The sequence below is a fragment of the Eublepharis macularius genome, chromosome 17 (assembly GCF_028583425.1).
Source record: "Eublepharis macularius isolate TG4126 chromosome 17, MPM_Emac_v1.0, whole genome shotgun sequence".
Taxonomy (NCBI): domain Eukaryota; kingdom Metazoa; phylum Chordata; class Lepidosauria; order Squamata; family Eublepharidae; genus Eublepharis; species Eublepharis macularius.
Genome location: NC_072806.1, coordinates 33,647,331 through 33,667,039, shown reverse-complemented (window position 1 = coordinate 33,667,039; position 19,709 = coordinate 33,647,331). Strand labels below are relative to the sequence as shown.

Below are 19,709 nucleotides of genomic sequence, written 5' to 3'. Positions count from 1 at the left end.
GGCTCACTTCTTCAGATACTGGACTCTTGCTCTTTTCTGCTGCTACAGACAGATTGACACGGCTACCCATCTTGATCTATCTTCGCAGAACAGAGAGACAGGTAATAATCTAATCTGGTGTGTGTTCAAAACAATGCCGGAGGTATTCTTTCAAAGTGCAGCAGGCCAGAATGTTGCTTGCACCTTCACGGTTCAAATACAGAGACTTGGAACGCCCCAGCTAATTCCACTGGGCAGGCGGGATTTTCACTCATTTGCCCGTAGGCCAGCCTCAAGCTACCCGGGGTGACCTGGATTCAACCCCCCTAATGCTTATGAAATAACCTTGGGGTCAGTCGCCCTCCCTCAGCCTAACCTACCTCGCAGGACTGTTGCCAGGACAAATTGGTTGGTTCGCCATCCTCCGCCATCTTCTCAAGGGAAGAGTCAGATTAGGGGGAGGGGGGAGATTGTGAAAGAACATACCAAATATTTGGGGAAATTGTAAACAGGCTGAAGGTAAAATTTATTTTTACACCGATCATGAACAAATAGAAGTTTATGAAAATACAGGAACTATTAAAATTATTATGACATGGAAATAAACGTGGAGATATTTTTTTTTAACCCAGTGGCCGTCTTTTTCAGAATGATCCCTCTAAGGTTGACATTTTAGCAGGTGATTCTCCTGTTCGGACTTTTAAGTCCATTTTATCATCCTGGGTTATTCTGGAATTTTATAATTTATTTGTTTACTGAGAAAAACCACTGTTTTCACAAAGGTTACTTTTTAAAAATGGTGTGATCTGCTGTTGTCTGCGGGAAGGGATCCCATACCATGACTTATTTTACTGGGAAGAAAATCCAACTGGCTGGAATGGGACTTGCTTCTATGCGAGAGCAGGATCCAGCCAAAGGGAAATAATGTTCACTTTCCCCCGGAAATCAGGCATGTGCTTAGATTTTTCCGACAGAAAGCAAAGGGCATTTCTCGGCATTTGACCAGCTCTTACCCTCTCTGGGATCAGAAGAGGAGGCATCAACACAAGCCCACCTTGTCCAGACCCCCCCCCTTAGTTAAGAATAAAACCGAGGCGAAGGGGCTAATTTATACGCACCCCCCCCCATTCCTGCTGAGCTGGCTGGGCATTCCTCCCTCCTTTTCGGTTCTCCTTCTTTACATTTTTGTACACAGGCTTGTTTAGATTCTCGATTCACATTTCCAAGGAGGGGGCAGTGGAGGGGGGCCGGTCAGAACGGCCCTCCAGCCGCTGGTCGACTTTGTCCAGATAAAAGAGCGCCCCCTCCCCTGATTTCCTTTTTCTGTTTAGTGGAACAATTACGCACAAGCGCCGCGCACGCCCCCCTTTCCACACCCACTTCGAAAACTGGCCGGATCCCCCAACGGCAAATTCTAAGATCCGGTTCCATTTTTTTAAACGGGAGGAGATCTTCTTTCCCCTCCCCCAGCCATCAGGCGGTTCAAAAGGAAAATACGATCAATGTGGGAGAGGAGAGGGCAGGAAAGGGGGCTTTATGGAGAAGCGATATGTTGGGGTTAATCCCTTTCCAGGAAAGGGGCGCCCTTAAAATACAGGTGCCTCTGCCACTGTTAAGGGGCTTCGCAAAAATATCTCCCCCGCCCCGCCCCGCCCCGCCCCACACACGGGCTTCCCTTCTTCCGAGATGATTCCCAAGTGTTTTAGAGCGGCATCGCTTACAACTCCAGCCTGCAAGGCACATGTGTGCGATATTTTACTATTATTATTTATTATTATTCTCGAGAAATCTCCATGGACCGAATGCAGGTAGTCTAGGTTTGGGGTGTGCGTGTCTCTTTCTGTCCCTAACCCCAACTTCTAGTTGATCGAGTCACCCAAGCTGCGTTTAGTAACTGTCCTGGGTGCCCATTTCCCTTGGAAAGCTCAGTCGCTTCCCCGGAAAGACCCCCCCCCAATTCTCGGCAAGTAACTCCCAGTGCGTCCAATGGGGCTTCCTCGCAGGAAAGCTTGCAGAGGGCTTCCAGTCCTAGAAATGTCCTTGCAAAGAGGGAGCTGGCGGGAGGATGAGCGACTCACCCGGGAAGTCCTTGTTTCGAGGGCCAGAGCCGAGGGGGAGTGTTCTGTCACTGTCTATGCCCCCCCCCCCATCTGCATCAGGGAGAGAATAAAAAGCCCGCTTTACAGAAGGATGCACCTTGCAAACTTATTGTGCGGACCATTGAGAGGAATTAGCTCCAGGGGAGAGGCCGCCTTCGGACAGAAGGAAGAGCCCTGGAGCAGCTGGTTACTCCAGAGGGGGGTGGGGTCCAGCCTCCACCATGAAATCGTGAAACCGCCTCCCCCACCCCCGGGTTACCTTGTGTTTGTGAATCTGTCCAGACACGTGTATGGAGAGTGGCAGCTCGAGCTCTTTTGGACGCCAGCCCTCCGTGCCCTCTCTTGAAAGCACCTCGGCTGGCTGGCCGGCAGGAAAGCGCTCTGCTCATGCACAGAAGCCTTCTTGGCAGCTGCGCCAAGAAGGAGCTCGTGCCCTGCAGGGCCATTTCCCTCCGCCGGGAGAGCCGGGGCCCCGCCTGGCCAGTCCGCGGGCCTCGGGCGGTGCAGGGCCAGGCCTTTGGCTCCCCTCCTCCTGAGGGATCTGCCGGCGCTGCGGAGCACGGAGGGACACCTTCGGGTGCGCTTGGGGCGGGCTGCTCGGCCCCCCTTCGGAGCCCGCTGTCGACCGCGGCGGAGGCAGCCCGGAGCCCCTCCGAAGCAGCCGAGAGGCGGCCACCTAGGGGTCAGCGGCGCTTGCAGGACCCGCCGGCTCCCGGGCTTGCTCCCGTCCCAGGCGCCCTCGGGGCCCTGCTTCATCTCGGGAAGCGCCAAGGGCGGGACACCCCCCCCCCGCAGACTGGGGGGGGGAGACAAAGCGGCGGGCGGGGGGGGGCTTATCCTTGTGGACTCTCCAAGCGCCTGGCGCCAAGAGGGCCTCGCTGCCCCCCCCCCCCAGTTAATCGCGAGCGATCTGAGAGCGGCCAGCGCGGCCCGCCAGCCCTCGGTGCAGCCTCTTTGCAGGGGGAGGCCGAGAAGAGTCCCCGCGGCCCCCTCCAGCGCCAATAATCCCTCTCCAAACAGGCCAGCCTTTTAAAGCGATCGGCATCTGGGCTTTCCTCCGCCCGCCCCTCCTTAAACAAACCCTCGGGAACCTTTTGCCGTCAGGAAGAAAGACAGTTAGCAAATAAGGCCAGTCCATTAAAGATCGGACTGTCTGGAGCCACCGCAATAAAAATCAGCGCAACAAGCCCCTCGCCCTTCAGGTGGCCGATCTGTTGGGGTTTTTTCTTTTTTTAATCCTGGTCAATTTCTTACGGCTCCTCCCCGCCGACAGCGTCTCTTGCCGCCTGAACAGAAGTTGGATGTAACAAAACAGAGTTCTTTGGCTTGTCACTTTCAAACCGCCGCCGCCGCCACCGCCCCCGGAGGAATTTGTGGCTTGATAAGTGGGGACGGGAGACCGGAACGCAACAAGGGACTTGCAGCGGCGCCGATGCGAGGGGGACGGATCTCTAGTGCCGCCTCCGTGGGGGTGTGTGTGTGTGTGTCCAAGGAACCCCCTTGAGCTGAGTGGGGTCTACTTCTGAGTAAATATATCGAGGCTCGGACTGTTGGGCGGGGGGGGGGAAATCCCGCGGCTGCTTTAGTTGGGAGCAGAAACCCCAGCCCAGAAGCCACATCAGAGCTTTTATTAAGACACCAAGGAAAAAAACACAGAACCGAATTCCGGAATCCGAAAGTCAATTAAACCAAGAAGAAAAAAAATCCCACAGAAACAGATTGGTTTCTACTCCAGCACAAGCGGGTTGTGGCTCTCGGCTAGGGCAGGGCTGGATCGGCAAGCTCTTAAGCCTGAGCAGAGTGAATGAGCACCCCCCACCCCTTCACAGCAAATGCTCCTTTGCGGGGAAGGAAGGAGCATTTAAGGCAAAGTCTTCGCGGGGAGAAAGGTGGGGGGGGGGTCCCTTCGTTTGAGTTTTTGATATTTGAGGCGGGCGGTGGAGGGGGGGATTCTTGGCCATGTCATTTCACAGGTTTCCAAAATGCACTTTAAGGCTGCATGTTTGATACGGGAGTTGGTCTCAGGTTTGCTCTCGGGAAAGTACGCATCAGGTTCGGGTTGCCCTGAATGAAATCCGGTCTGCGCGGCTGACTTTGACACGCGCGCATACAAAGCAGCGTGGGGTTGTCGCCCGCCTCGCCTTCCCTGCAGACCTGGCATCTGCTGGCTGCTATAAGGAGGCTCCCCCACCCCCAGAGATCACGCACCCCCTCCCCGCCTACCCCGGAGTATCTCAACACGCCTCGCCACTGCCACTTACCCAAGGTTGCTTTTTGCCCCACTTTGCGAGGCACCGAGCGCGACCTCCGCCTCGCCTCGGTCGCATCTTCCGTTTCCAGCCGGAGCTGAGCCAGGGAGGCATTTTTAAAGCGGCGATGGTGCCTCCGTTTTTCCACCTTTCCCTAATTTCTGCGCCCCCTCCCCCACCTGGCAAAGGCGCGAATTGGGCTCCCCGCCTGGCCAGTCCCCCGCCCCGATCCGCCTCCTCGGAGGCCGTTTGCCCAAATGTGCCGGTGCAGGGTGGGCCCCACCTCCTTCTGTCGTAAAGGCCCGGCTCTTACAGTGCATGTCCGCCTCCCCCCTCCCCCCTCCTGAACTTCGGGGGTGGAGAGAAGCGCCGCTCGCGGGAGAGACTGGAACGGGTGCCACCAGGAACCCTTAATTTGGGGGCTGGCAAGGCGAAGGGCGAGAGAACTGCAGGAAACCTTTGATGGGAGAAATGGAAGATTGTCGCTGGCCCAGATTCTTGCGAGGAGGGCGGGAGGAGCGATTTCCTCCTGGATCCTGGGGGAGGGGGTGGGGAAGGCAGCCAAAGAGGAACTTAGAAGTTGCACTTGGGGTTTAGATCCCATGGGAATGGAGAGGTTGCAATTTTTTTAGTTTGGGGGGTTGAAACCCCCTATAATAGGCCGGTATATCTGAGCACCCCACGAAGCTCCCAAACACCTGCTGGAAAGAAGGGCTGGTCGTTCCCCAGGGGACCTGGTCCTATCCTGCCAAGTAGTTCTGCCGAACTGGTTGGCCAGAACAGGGAAGGACGACTGGCTGATCCCGACCTTGCTGGGTAGAGAGAAGGCTTCGCCTTCGGGTAGAGCTTCGCTTTAGGGGGATAGCGCAGCTGTGCTTCAGGAGGTCCCGGGTCCCACTGTCGCTTCTCCCACAGCCACCCCGGTCCCAGCAGGGTGTGGCAAGTGGCCTACTTTACAGGGCTCTGAAAAGCGACAGGGATGCCCCAGCGAGGCCCTCGAGGCACAGATCCGTCACTGGCTGACGCGCAACGTTGATTAACCTGCTTATTAGTCGCCAGGGGCAGAACTAATCCTTTGACCCCGGAGAGGGGGGTCCTGCGGACAGGCGCCGCGCTCGCCCGTGCACGCGCCGACAGGTTTTCACGTCCGGGCACTTGCAGGCGGCGCCAAGCAGGAATCCCGTGTAAGGCCTCCCGGTCCCCCCTCCCCTCTTGCACCTATCGAGGGCAGCCCAGTGGCTCAGCACAGCGCCAGAGGAGAAGGCGAGACACACGCGTGGAAAGACCCCAGGCGCTGTGCGCAGAGGACGCCCGGGGCCCTCCTTCCTGGCCGCCGCCCGGCCCCAGGGCACTCACACGCACACGTGTACCCGGCCCTGGAACAGCGCTGGGCTGCCACTCCCTGCCCCAGCGGTCGTGGGAACGAGCCGTGTTCTGCCCCCGCCAAGGATCGCCCCGCTCCGCCCGGGCTTGTGCGCCTTGGCGCATTCCGCCCGGCCGCTGGCGACGGCTCTCCAGCCCCGCGCCGGGCGCCTCTGCAGGCGGCTCCGGCGCTTGGGAAGCGCTCCCTCCCCGCGGGCCGGTGGACCAGCCGAACTGCCCGGGCTCTGCCGCCAGGAGCCCGGCCTGGAGAGGAAGGGTTCCGAGGCCTGTCTTGGCTCAGCCTCCGGTCCTGCTCGGACTCGCGCTTGACAGGCTCGCCGGCCGCAGAGGCTCCCGACACCTTTGCGCCCCCCTCGCTCGCCCCCCCAGCTACCCCCCCAGCTCTCGGCCCGACCTGTCAAAACCCCGCCTCTGGCCGGCCACAATTGGTCCGAAGCGCGTAAAATCCACAATCAAGTGGGCTTGGCTCATTACCGGGAGGGGAGGGGGGAGGAAGAGGAGGGCGGAAGGAGGCGAGGCGGGAGAGGTGGAGGGAGCCCAGCGAGGAAGGGCACGCGCGAGACCGTCCCAGTTGCACAGAGAGATCCAGGCGGGAGCGAAACCAGACGTGGCTCCGGCTCGCGGTCGGCGCGATGAACCGCCTGCCTCCCGGCTCGGATTGCCGCGGCCCTTGACCAGAAAGGGGAGGTTTGCTTTCGCTTTGGCTTGGAGCGGCGAGCTCGAGAGGGGGGCAGAGGAAGGCTCGCTGCCCGCCCCCCCCAGTGCGAGGAAGGGCTCGGAGGCTCCTGACTTTTCAAGGCTGCCAACCCTTCTCTGGGTGAAGTGGGGGGTCAGGAGTTCTCGAGGAGGGAAATCTTTTCATGGCTCCCCCTCTCTCCCCCCAGCTCTTAAGACTTCCAGATCCTCTCGGGCTGCTCTTTCAAGAGACATGTTGTTAAAGGCGTCCTTCTCGGCTGTTTTTCTTTGCTGTTTTTAAAGGGGTGGTGGTGGTTTGTTTGGGTTTCTTTTTGCAACCAATAAGGACTCACCGGTGCTTCAGAAACCTCCCGAAGAACTGCGATCGGCGGGCCTGTTTTCGAGCTTTCCTGGGCTCTTCCTTCTGGGCTGTGTGTGTTTGTGTGCGCGCGTTTCTTCCGCTGATCCTGCATCCCTGAAAAAAAACCCGAAGAAGGCGGAGGTGAAATTGACTCGCCAGAGCGCCCGGAGGAGGGCGAGGTGAAATTGACTAGCCGCCGCCGCCTGAGATTTTAAGGGGAGGTGTGTGCTGGGTGGGGGGGATTGAAATTGACAAGCAAGCAACCGCCTCCCCCCAACTCCCAACCCCTCCCTTGCTGGAGGAAACGCTCTTTTCTCCTGGATTTGTGGATGTACTGATGAGAGATCCAGCATTCCCGGGGACTGCCATGGCGTACCACCCATTCCACGCGCCCAGACCGTCAGATTTCCCCATGTCTGCCTTCTTAGCGGCCGCTCAGCCTTCCTTCTTCCCGGCTTTGGCTCTACCTCCGGCCGCTCTGACGAAACCTTTGCCGGATCCCAGCCTGGCCGGGGCCGCAGAAGCGAGTTTGCACGTCTCCGCTCTGGGGCACCATCACCCAGCGGCTCATTTGAGGTCGCTCAAGAGCCTGGAGCCGGAGGAAGAGGTGGAGGACGACCCCAAAGTGACGCTCGAAGCCAAGGAACTTTGGGATCAGTTTCACAAACTGGGGACTGAGATGGTTATCACCAAATCGGGAAGGTAAGAAGAGCCTCCGCTTTGCTTAACGATCATAGTTAATAAGAGGGGCTTCGTAGTGTCATAAAAAAACAACAACAGAAAAGAGACCAACTCCCCCTTCATGGGACCTTTGAACCCCCACCCCTTCCCCAAAATAATATTAAGCTAAAAGTATATGAAGCTTCTCTTTCCCCTCTTCATTCTCTTCCTGAACTGCTTTATCTGGAAGTCACAAATTCCTCTGAGATCCAAGGAATTTTGCTTCCACATCTACTGCTTCGGATGGGAGGGGGGTAGTTGATTAAAACGTTTACAAACTATTTTTTTTAAAAAATCAAAAACTAGTTTGTTGAGAGCATGTTGCATTAGAACTTCTGTTCCCTAAGAAGCTAGAAAGCCGGCGTCCTCTTAAATTCATGATTGATCATTTAAACTCCAGATAATTAAAATCCCAGATTTCTTTGCATGTTTTTTTTTAAATGTATCCAGGTTCAATGCTTCTAATTTATATCCTTAAAACATTTCCAGCCACTTCAAACCCTTTTTAAAAACTTCATTTACGTGGAGTGGTTACATTTCAGATTAAAATTTCCTAAAGTAACCGCAGTGGCAAGAGAGGAGCAAACCCCACTGATTGTAGTTAGGCTTACTTTCGAGTAAATATGCTGCAAGCAAGCCTGCAAGCTCGTTTCCTTGGCGGTAAATCCCACTTGAAATCATGGCTCTTGCTTCTGAGGAAACCTGGGGAGGAGGGGGCTGCGGGAATATAATGAAAGGCTGGTGGGGGAAGTTCAACAATTGATTTGAAATGCCTGTCCAAGATTTCTGCAATTTAATTGCTGGAGTTTAATCTTGTAAATGTTACTATCCTCTGCCTTCGGGGGAATTCCAAATTGTGGCTTTCTGCCCCCCCCTCCCCAGTTTCAAGTGGACAAATCTCTCTTGAACTTCGGAGTGGGGGGAGCTTCCTGTTTTCCCAACAATGTCATTTCTATCCCTTTTGTTGGTCAGATCAAGAAAAACTTGGAATTGCAGACCGGGCTCGCTCTCTCTCTCTCTCTCTCTCTCTCTCTCTCTCTCACTCACTCACACGTACAGGATTCTACACCTACATTTTTCCCCCAAAGCAAAAAAACATATCCACAACCAGGTCATTAGATTTCTGGATCAGACAACTAGATTTTAAACTCCTTTTGAACCTGGATTTTAAATCTGGAACAAAGAATAATTATCTTCCTAAAATAAAAGGCCTGGCTCTATCCAAGGAACATCCCAGATACAAATACCTGAAAATGAAACCCACAGAACCTAAATGGGACTAAACTTCCCATTAAACACGTTCAAGATCATGCTTTTAAACTGCAAAACATATCGGATGTTTCTGGCCTCCACCCCCCTCCACCTCGTAAATCAGATTTTGGAGGCCTGTGTTATTTTCTGGGGGGTCTTTTATGGAAGCTGTGGCCTTAATTAAATTCTTTGCCCAAGGTCTCGATCCTGGCGCGATTGATCGCAAGTTAAGGCCGAACTGAGAAAAATTGGTGTTACTCTCGAGTAAACAAGGTTAGGGTCAGCTCAGCTGGCACAAGGCATGATCCCTTCAACTTCCTTGAGTTCAGCAGAGCTTATTTCTGTCAGGCAGGCCGGGAGATTTCCTGAGATGTAAGCCTTCGGGCAAATCTTTTCATGCAAATCCATACAAATGTGATGGTTTCTTTTTTCCTTTTTTCTGCCTCCCATTATAAAAAAAAACAGGCGTTTTTAAAAATGATTTCCTCCCAGTCTGCAATTGTTTTTCATGTTGACTGTTTCTCTCTCCTTCTCTCTCTCCATTTCTCTCTCTTTCTCAGGCGAATGTTTCCCCCTTTCAAAGTGCGGGTGAACGGCCTAGATAAAAAAGCCAAATATATTTTGTTAATGGATATTGTGGCTGCGGATGACTGTCGCTATAAATTCCACAATTCCCGTTGGATGGTGGCTGGGAAAGCCGACCCCGAGATGCCCAAGCGCATGTACATCCACCCGGACAGCCCGGCCACCGGGGAGCAGTGGATGGCCAAACCAGTCGCCTTTCACAAGCTGAAACTGACCAACAACATCTCGGATAAGCACGGATTTGTAAGTATCTTCCTACCTCCCCCTTTTCCGGCTGGTCTTTAGTGGGAAAGGGAGGTTTGTCCCCCGACCCTCTTTGCCCTGGGGGACCTCGGATTCTGTAACAGGGCTGACACGCGTCTCTCGCTTCCGATAAGCCCTCCGCTGGGAAATGGACCGCGAGAGCAGCGAGCTTTGCAGAGCTGCGGTCTGCACTGCAGCCTAGTTATGCCAGGCAGCTGGAAACCAGAGGGGCTTACTTTCTGAGTAAACCTGAGCAGGGCCGCGCTGCACTGCGTGCCTTTAGCAAAGTGCTTTGGAAATGGGTTCTGTTCTCCCTCCAGGCTGGATTACTTGTGGAGCGCCAGGCGCCTGATTCGTCCCATTTTTCCAGAGGCGAGCGCCCAATTTTGTAGCTTTCCACTGAATCGTGGGCCCTTTCCCAAGCGTTCTGTTCAAAACGTCTTTCGGACACTGGAGTGTTTTAAACTAGGGACTCAAAGGGAGGCGCCACGGTTGAAACTGGATAGCAAAGGGCAAACTTGAAACTACTTTTTCCTCCAGAAAGCTGTACCCCCCACCCCCACCCCACCTGAGACTGATAATGCTATCGGTAACCAGCAGGTTAGACCTTCGCCCTTTCCCCTGCGCCCCCTTATCAGGGGTTTAAAATGTATGGCTTCTTTGCAAAGACCCGGACCTCCTCCTTCGGGGGCAAAGAGGGCGAAATAATCAGGCGAAAAATCTGTTTTCAGGACTGTATCCTAGAGACATTGACACGGTTGGCTTGCGTGTAAATTCCTGTTGATTCCAATGCGACCTATTTCCGCCCAATATGCTTAGGATCGGTGTGTGTTCTTTAGGAACTAATTCTATTTATTTCCTCGGGGTTTACCATTAAGACCGCAATTCTTCATCGCGCGTTTCCTTGGGCAGTCAATTTAGTCAAAATCCAGAGGGCTTAATTTGGAGTAAATATGCATCAGATGGAAGGGGGAAATCTCCGGCTTGGCTGCCCAGCGCCCCAAATAAGTCCGATCCAGTTCAAGGAGAGGTCGGTGCAGACATAGAAGCGTTTCTGATCGTAATTCTCTTACTGCGGAGCTCTCTGGTTACACCCGGAACCCACAAAGACATTTTGCGATCAAAGAGAACTTTTATAGAACATTTTCTCTTACCAGAAAAAGAGGCCAAAGAGTTTAAGAACCAGCTTTTGCTTAAAATCTTATGAGGAAACAAAGGGAAATGGATTCCAGACCTAGTAGTTCCTAAAATGGACCTAGAGACGGATTTTGATCCTTATTTCATAGAGGTTTTTAAAAATATATTCTCCAGTATTTTCCCTATCTGATTGGACAAATATATTGCTAAGTGTTTTTCGTCCTTTGGCTGTAGTATTATGAAAGGGGCTGTAATGGCAAAGCTAATCTTCAAGTTAGCCGTTATTTGTAAACAGCTATTTGTTAACTCCACATTTTAATGTTATTAACAAACTGCTTTGGGGGGGGGGGATCTGAACCTCTAGGTTGTAAGTATGTAATTTCTCCCAGAATGAAGCTGACCGGCATCTTTGCACGGAATGAAATCTGATTTCATGCGATCTAGTAAGACCTGCCGCTTTTGCAAATGTGTAGTAGACAATTCGTATACTTAGTTTTCCAACTTCAGATAAATGGGGGGGGGGGGGGAGAGTCAAAACTGAAAAAAGAAAGTGCTTTTATTATGAGCTTAAGTAAATCTGTCCAAAATTAAATCAATAGAAAGCCTGTGAAGTCAAAAGTAACTGATTTCTTCCCTCTCCCCCAGTTTAAAAAAAATCTTCCATTTATCTTGTCCTTTGGAGGGGGGGGGGGTGAAGAGAGCAAAAACGGGAGAAGGGGGTGGGGATGGAAAGAAGGGGGTCGTTTCAATAAATCTTAAGGTCGTTTGCCGGGCGATGACTGGCCTCCTTTAAACTCAATTTAAGAGGTTACCGAAAGTTTGAAAAGGGGGGGGGAGGAAAGGAAAATAAGGAGGGGAAACTTTGCAGGTGCATCTCTAAAAGGGAGGCGGGTGAGTTGCCCGGTGCGGCTGGTTCGTCCCAGTTCGGAATCCAGGAATTTGTGTTAGCAAAGGGATGTGAAAAACGGGTTTGGGAAACGCAATCAGTAACGCAGAGCACTAGGCAAGCCAAAACCCGTGCGAGAGTGTGCACAAAAAGCAACTCAGAGCCAATAAAAAAAATTATGGGAGAGTGGCCCCTGACCAGTGCATGGGGCGGGGGTGGGGGCCTGCAATATCTAAAGTAAGATTGAAGCCGGCACTCCTAATCCTCTTTGATCTTAAGCGGGGTCAGTCAATACCTGCTAAAATCAAGAGACGTTTTTAAATCCTTGATTTTGGTTGCCCCATTATGTTTTGTTGCGTTGGTAATCTACCTTGGCGCCGGGCGGGGAGGGGAATGATTTCTGTGTACACTTCAGTGTTCACTGCCCCAAAGGCCCCGATCCGTAGATCTTTATGAAAGGGATCCAAATCTTTGAAAGCAGGACCCCTCCCCCCCACTGCCCCTCTGCCCGATCTCTCCCTCTCTTTTGGAATCTGCCCTCATCCTTGCTTTCTCCCCACACCCTGTGCCCAGCCGGGCCTGACAGGACCCGAAATGGGGGTCTTCCAGACCCGCCCCCCCTCCGGAGTTTAATATCGAAGAACGGGTGATTTGAAAAATCAGGAAAAATCCAAAAGAAGCATTTGAAACATGGGAAAAAAAGTCGTTTCCCCCAAGACTGCGATGTCCAAGGCAAGGGAAAGCTGCAGAGCTCCTGGGCCCCGATCCACCCACACCGAATCCGTTTTAAAGCCCCGTTGATCCGTTTCAACCCTGGGGGTGTGTGCGTGTTTTTTTTTTAAATCACCTTTAAAGACTGCGATTCTTTGTAGACCGAGGTGGGAGCAAGGCCCACAGAACTTGGCTGGACTTACTTCCCGGTAAACAGGCACAGGCTCGCGCTGCCTATTTCTCTCCCCCCCCACACACTCCCCGAAACCAGGGGCTTTGCTGCAGTCAGAGACTGGGCGGCTTTACTCGGAAGTAAGTGCCACCAAATGCTGCTAGGACTCTTGTCAGGCAAGGGTGACCTTCAGCGTCCTCCTTCCTCTTGGCCCGGCATAGAGGGGGGCTTTAAAGACATGAACCCCCCCCCCCCAACAATGCCAAGGACTGCATTACTTGAAATAACCGAGCGGCCTCTTTCCCGGAGCACAGCTGCGCCTCTGGAGACCCTTCCAGCCGAATGTGCTTGTAGGATCGCAGCCTTGAGACCGCTAACGGTGGGTGGGGGTGCCTGCGAGTTTCACCCTAAAACACGCCAAGCCCTCTTTTCCTCGGATGTAAATTCCGTGGCTTTCAATGGAGCTTTCCAGAGCCTAATCGTAGTTCCTCGGAAATAAAACCTCACTGGAGTCAATGGCGTTTGCACCCGAGCAAGAGTTCATAGGTTTGCTGCTTTAGGAATACTTCCCGGAGAGGACACACTTACACGGGAGTAAGTCCCGTTAACCACAGGGAGAGGTGCTTCGGAAAACACGCTTCCAGGGTCTGCCCTTTTGCATTTTAAAATGAGGTTTATACTTCGCTTCGCAGCGCCAGGTTCTTAATCGCTTTGAACGCGATTGTGCCAGAATTCACGTCCAAGGAAGTTTGTGATCCCAAGTGTGTTGGGGAGAAAATGCGTTAACAGCGATAGGTTTTCTGAGCAACTATTCTGGGGGGGGGGCTATAAAATGGGGGGAGGGGCTAGGGTGGAAGCGACCTGACCCCGTTTACTCAGAAATAAGTCTGGAGGACTGCGATCAAGCTTTCTTTCAGAAATCAAGTAGAAGAAAAGTTTATCGTGCTACTGGACTCTTTTTGATTTTGCTACTACAGACTAACACGGCTAACTCCTCTGGATCTATTCTCTAGGATTGCAGCTCTCAGGGGCTTGGGAAATTATTTCCAGGTAGCCACAGGCACTCCAGATGGTCTCCTGGCTTGCCAATTATTCTAAAGTTTGGAAGAGGGAGCTTGGCTCCTGGTCTCGCCTCTCTTCTACAAATCCGCTGACGACCTTTGCAGAGTAACATTGGTCTTCCTCTAAGAAATAGAGAAGTGCAAGTAGAGCTTTTAAACATCCGAAATCACCTTCTTGGCTGCTACAGAACCTAAGGAGGCAGCCTCTGTTTGAGAAGAAAGCAACGCTGGATTCAGCCAGACTTACTTCCGAGTAAGCGTGCCCGTAGAACTGGCACCCCCCCCCTTCAGATCTTGAACTTAGCGCCTGCGAAGCGTTGAAATTCCCTTTTTATATTCTGGGTCGCCAATTCGTGTAAATCCCATCTCCGGCTGGGCTGCTGTTGAATTCTGCAGACAGGAGGCCTTTTTCAGGGTCAAGGGAGGGGATGGCTCTCTTTAAGAAGGGGCGGGGGAATGGGGCACGATCCATTCAGGAAGCCCATTCATTTCTACAGCAGAACTCAGCGCCTGTTTGAAAGATCTCCCCCGTTCAGTTGGGTGTCGGAAGCTGCAGCCCCGATATATCTGGGCCTTACCTCCCAGCAAGCACATAGGCTAGAGCTGCTTATTTGGATCGTGCTTCCGGACTAGATCCTGAGTTTCTAACAGGGCCTCCTAAGGACATTTTCCTGGAAGTAAGCCCCATTGAGCAAACTTGAGTGGGATTCTGAGTAGGCCTGCTTAGGAGAGCTGTTAAGCCCTTCTACCTCGGGGAACGTCAGTGGAGGGCAACGGCGCTTCCTTGCGAAGTAGCGACTCCGCGGTTTACCAGTTTGGGGGACGTTGACAGTTGCAAGGGATGCGATTCGAGGCGTTTTCCTCGGCTGAGATCTACGGGCCTTGCTCTCTATCAGTCCTCTGGGTAGGATCCTGCTGGGATAGCAGTAGGGTTTACTCACAAGTAAGGGCGCAGGGGGCCTGGGCGGAAGTTCTGCTTGCAGAGCTTCTTCCATTCGGAATTTCCCCCCAACGCTGTTCTACACGGCTTGGCACAGAGATGGGAGTTGGGCCGACTTGCTTCGTGTCCTCCGAAGCTGTTGAAGAACTGGTGACCTCCCCCATGTTTAAAAAAAAACACGCCCGCATCCCCCTCCCCACCCCACCCGACCCCACCCGGATCTAAACGAAATAGCAATTGCGGGAGTAGGAGAGCGCTGGTCAATGTCACGGGAATTCATGAGTTCAGACGGACTTAATTCCTCTTAAGGATTTTGTTATCGAGAGGATATTTTTACACCTCCCCTCCTCAGTTCACTGTGCGAATCAATATCTGTCTACTTGGAAGTAAATCCAACGGACTAGATACTGAGTAAATCCCAGGTATGTCTACTTGGAAGTAAATCCCACGGAGTGTAGTGGCGCTTACTCCAGACAATATGATTTGCCATGTTAAAATACTTATTTGAATCCAAGCGCCTTCCAAAGACGGGCTTGGAGGCTTCATGTTTTCTCATTTCCATATTTTTGTGTAAGGTAGCAATTCTAAGGGGTCTACTCAGAGGTAAGCCCCGTTTTATTCAGTGGGACATTCTCCTGGGAAAGTGTCTTTAAGGATGGCAACCACTGAGATTCCTGGGGAGGGTCGGATCCTTCTCTGCTCCCCCCCCCAGCTTCGGAATGCTGTCCCGGGAATCTTTCCCCGTGGTCTGAAATGCAAGTTCGCTTTCCTGAATCTGGCGCAGTTTGAGCGGAAAGGAGGCCAGATGGCTGCGGTTCCGACTCCAAGCAAGCTGCGCTCGAAGCCTTCTAGCCTGCCTTCTAGGTACTTCTTGGAGAGCAGAGCCCATTGAGCCTCCACGCCCATTTGTGGCCCCCGAAGAGCCCTGTGGCATCCGAAAGGCGGATATATTAAAATGTTGGAAACCTCACACAGCATCTGCGTTAGGGGGGGGGCGTTTTTGTGTGTTGGTATATATGAAATACAAACATTAAAGAGGCGTTTTCTGGTAACTGAACAGGTGGGAGAAAGCGACTCTTGCAGCGCGATCTCAATAGATTTACTCAGAAGTAAGCGGCCCGGATTTCAATAGGGCCGCCTCCTTGGTGTTTAGGATTGCATCCTCAGCCTCCTGTAACCAAAGGTGATCCTAAGCCTGTTTACGGAGAATGAGAGACGTTTCAACAGGTTTGAGTAAGCGGAAGGAAACCCCGTTTGCAAGTAGTGGCTCCCCAACCAGCGTGCGTAAGGTTTATACATGGGGGGGGGGGGTTTCCGACAAAACGGACGGTTCTTTTTTTTAAAAAATCGCTAAACTGGGGGGGGGGGCACGATCCAGCTGCGGTGAAACCCTTGGACATGTGACCTTTATAGTAAAGGTACTATACTACTATAGTACTATACTATACTATAAAGGTCGCACATCCAGCTACTATACTACTATAGTATAGTAGCTGGATGTGCGACCTGTATAGTAAAAAAGAGACTTCTCGATGCTTTTGCAGGACGAGATCCTGCCCCGCATTTAATCCCCCCCCTCAAATCCAGGGGCCTTTGAGACATTATCCGGAGAATGCCCCCCCCCCCCTCAAAATATAGCATTTCTTTTCTGCTGCTTGTAGATTTCAGTTCGAAATTCCAAAGAGGCGGCTGGCTGTCCTCTGGTACCAAAATCTATTTTTTTAAAAAAGGTCATGGCGGAATAGTTCGTGACGCTGGGTGTATAGACACGCTCTTACCTGTGCAGGTAAATAAATCTATTCAGGCTTACTCGGAAGTAAGTTCCATAATAGCAGAAAGGACTCGGAGGAAGGAAGCGTTTACCACTAGAAAGCACAGCAAAACCCCCCAGAAACCCATTAGAATTACTTTTATTATAAATCTTAAAATAAAAATATTATTTTAAATCTTCGAAGAGTTCCTCAGAAGTCCGGCAACCGCCGGAGCAATCGGGCCCTTTCTTTCTCCCCCGCCTCAAGACAACACCCCGAAAAACCGTTTTATCCAGACAGGCTGAGATGCCTTTTCGAGATAATCTGGTTTCCCGTTGCATTCAGGCCAATGGGGTTTACAGCCTGAGCCTAGACAGGTTTACTCGAAAGGAAGCCCTCCTTCCCGTCCGCAAGCCTCTCTCCCCGTGGTGTCCATAGGGTCCGCATGTCCTGCAATGCCGCCCTATCGCACCCGGCGCCGCGCCTGTTGGGCCTGGCTCTGAACTGCGCTCTTTGTCTCTTTCCTTCCAAACAGACCATCCTGAATTCGATGCACAAATACCAGCCGCGATTCCACATAGTCCGGGCCAATGACATTCTCAAGCTACCCTACAGCACCTTTCGGACTTACGTCTTTCCCGAGACCGATTTCATAGCCGTGACTGCTTATCAAAACGACAAGGTAAGACTCGGGGCTTGGCCTCGCCTTCTCTTGAAGCTACACAACACCCGCCTGGTTGAGCCCTGGTTCCCAACACCCGACAGCCCACACAGCGCCCCCAAGATCTGGCATCCTGAGATAGACTCCTCTTGTCCATGAAGGTTCCACTTTGCTATCACGGTTCATAGCCATTGATAACAGCCACGGCCTTGTTTTGTCTTCTTTGAAAAGCCAAATAACCCAAGGAGATGTTTGTAAAATAATACTTCATCCCCCGCATTTTTCACAGTTCGGTAATGATTCATTTTAACAGCCCCAATAATATTTTGGCTAGCCCGGGCAAGCGGGATTTGGACAGATCTCAGAAGCACAGCAGCGGGTGGCCTTGGCTAGTAATTGGGTGGGAGACCCGCAAAGAAGCCCAGAGTGGCTGTGCAGAGGCAGGCGATGGTAAACCGCCTCTGTTAGTCTCTTGCCCCGAAAACCCCAGCAGGGGTCGTCATAAGTCACCTGTGACTTGACGGCGCTGTCCATATCAATAATATCCTCAACATTTGGCAAGGGAAGGAAAAAAGAGCAAATTTCTACCATTTGGGAGCATCTTCGAAGGTCCTCCCTTTTCTACAGCCCAAACAATTTGCCACAATTTATTCCTGGCCCCTGAAAGACTCACAAATCTTTATTTCATGTGTCCGTTTGAAGTGCTGGATCCTATTTTCGGGCCCTCCGTCTTTTGCCAAATGGTTAGTTGGGGGTGGGCGAGAGATAAAAATCGGAATAAAATTGTGGATGTGTTTGACCTCAGATTTGGGAGGAACCGAGCCAAGAGTCGCGGCAATGAAATTAGCTGCTGTTAGCCAGGGACCTCGTCAGCGCCGCGGCTCCCGCAAAATAATGTATTCCCCCTCCTCAAGGAAAACCATTCCGGAAGGATCCCGCAGTAAACCGACACACTTATATCCGAAACTAGTGAAGTGTGGCTTACTTGTGAGTAAAGAGACGGGTGAGGCTCGTGCCCCCTGCACTTTTACTCGGAAGTAAGTCCCTGTGCGGCTTGGTCCCGGAATAGTGCAACCTGAAATCGAAAACATCGCAGCTTAATTGGGTTGCGGATCGCGCATTTTCCAGGGCCGGAACCCCAAGGAGTTTCTTTTAACTGGGCTGGAAATCGGATTGAACCGGATTTAAGCAGCTAGGAAGACAGCCCTGGGAGACAGTTTCAGGCGGGTCTGCAGTAGAACAGCCGGTTCGAGTCCAGTGACACCTTGGAGACCACCAAGATTTCCAGGGCATAGTCAAAGCTCCCTCCCTCAGCCCCAGGGCTTCCGCTTAACTGGTTTCTGTGTGCTTGTGGGGGGAGGGGGCTCTGCAGTTTCTCAGTCCCGGGCCCAGAGAGCTCTCCCGCTCCTAGCTCGCGCCGCCGGACAAGCCGGCCTGTTCTTTCGCCCGGGGTGGCTCCGGTCTGTGGGGCCCGCCTTTGAGTAATCTTTAATCGCTTATGAACTCTGCCATAAACTTTACGAGGCAAACAAGCCCGCCAAGTTGTTCTGGCCGAGCTGTCAATTAGAGCGAGAGGCAGCAGCCGGGTGGCTGGGTGGGCGCGCTCTCGCAGGTCTTGGCCGGCCAAGCTGCGGGCACCCGGGGTAGACTGCCTCTGGGGCTGGACGTTCTCCGCAGCTCCACGCTGTGGACTGATCTATCCTCTCCCAGGGATTTCCGTAATTTTGTATTAATCCAAAATGATGACATGGACTTCCCAATATTATTACCGAGAGGAGGCTTCAGTGACCCTTCACCCGATTTATGAACCCTGCATTTGAACCCTGGTTCTATGCAATCTTATATCATATCACCGCAGGCACACCTGTGGAAAGGGCAGCCCCAGTTCCATGAGCGATTACTCGAAAGTTGATCCTCCCGAGCTCAATGGGAGCCACGAATTGCAATTATGGTCTCGCTTGCTCTATGCACGAGTGAATTTGATTGTCGGGGATTAAAATTATCTATCTATCATCTATCATAATATAATATAATATAATATAATATAATATAATATAATATAATATAATATAATATAATATAATATAATATAATATAATATAATAGTCCAGTAGAACCTTTAAGACTAACCAACTTTATTGTAGTATAAGTTTTTGAGAACTACAGATCTCTTCGTCAGATGCATGTCTTAAAGGTGCTACTGGACTCTACTATTTCGCAACTACAGACTAATATGGCTAACTCCTCTGGATTATATATATCATATCATATCATATCATATCATATCATATCATATCATATCATATCATATCATATCATATCATATCATATCATATCATATCATATCATATCATATCATATCATATCATATCTATTATAAGTAGTCACCTCACTTGTGAAAGTTGCGTAATCGTTAAACATGTGAAAGCCAGTGACAGCATGACTATTGAGCCGTGTCCCTACGGCCCACTTAGCTGTGAGTAAGTCCTATTGCAATCAGCGGGACTTACTTCCGAGGGGACCTAATTAGGATCCGGCTGCACTTAGAGAGGGTGAGGGGGTCTAGGATTCCCCCCCACACACACACACTCCGCGTTTTAAACCTTAGTCTGGCTTGCAAAAAATGTTCTTCTCTCCAGCTCTGGTTCGAGGCCGGGAAAGGGAAGGTGCGTTTGCCAGCGTAAAATCTTTGCAAGGATGGGCTGTGCTTTGAGCCGCTGCTGAAGAAGAGGAAGGTGCAAAAACGGGCCTCAAAGGATCCGGAGGCTGAAGAAAAGGGTTACCTTAGAAAAAGGACGGCGGGAGAGGGAGCAGGGCAGGACAGCGATTTGTAAAGCGAGGCCTG

General features: G+C 51.9%; 1 protein-coding gene across 1 annotated transcript in view; it reads left to right on the top strand.

The window, feature by feature from the left end:
- The first annotated feature begins 6,246 nt into the window (after positions 1 to 6,246).
- The window catches only part of TBX2 (T-box transcription factor 2), a 37,043-nt gene continuing 23,580 nt past the window's right edge, over positions 6,247 to 19,709 (top strand). Inside the window, exons 1-3 of the mRNA XM_055001604.1 lie at positions 6,247 to 7,448; positions 9,278 to 9,545; positions 16,739 to 16,885. Coding sequence (XP_054857579.1) covers positions 7,084 to 7,448; positions 9,278 to 9,545; positions 16,739 to 16,885 — 780 coding nt within the window. The 5' untranslated portion in view covers positions 6,247 to 7,083. The remainder of the gene's footprint in view (positions 7,449 to 9,277; positions 9,546 to 16,738; positions 16,886 to 19,709) is intronic.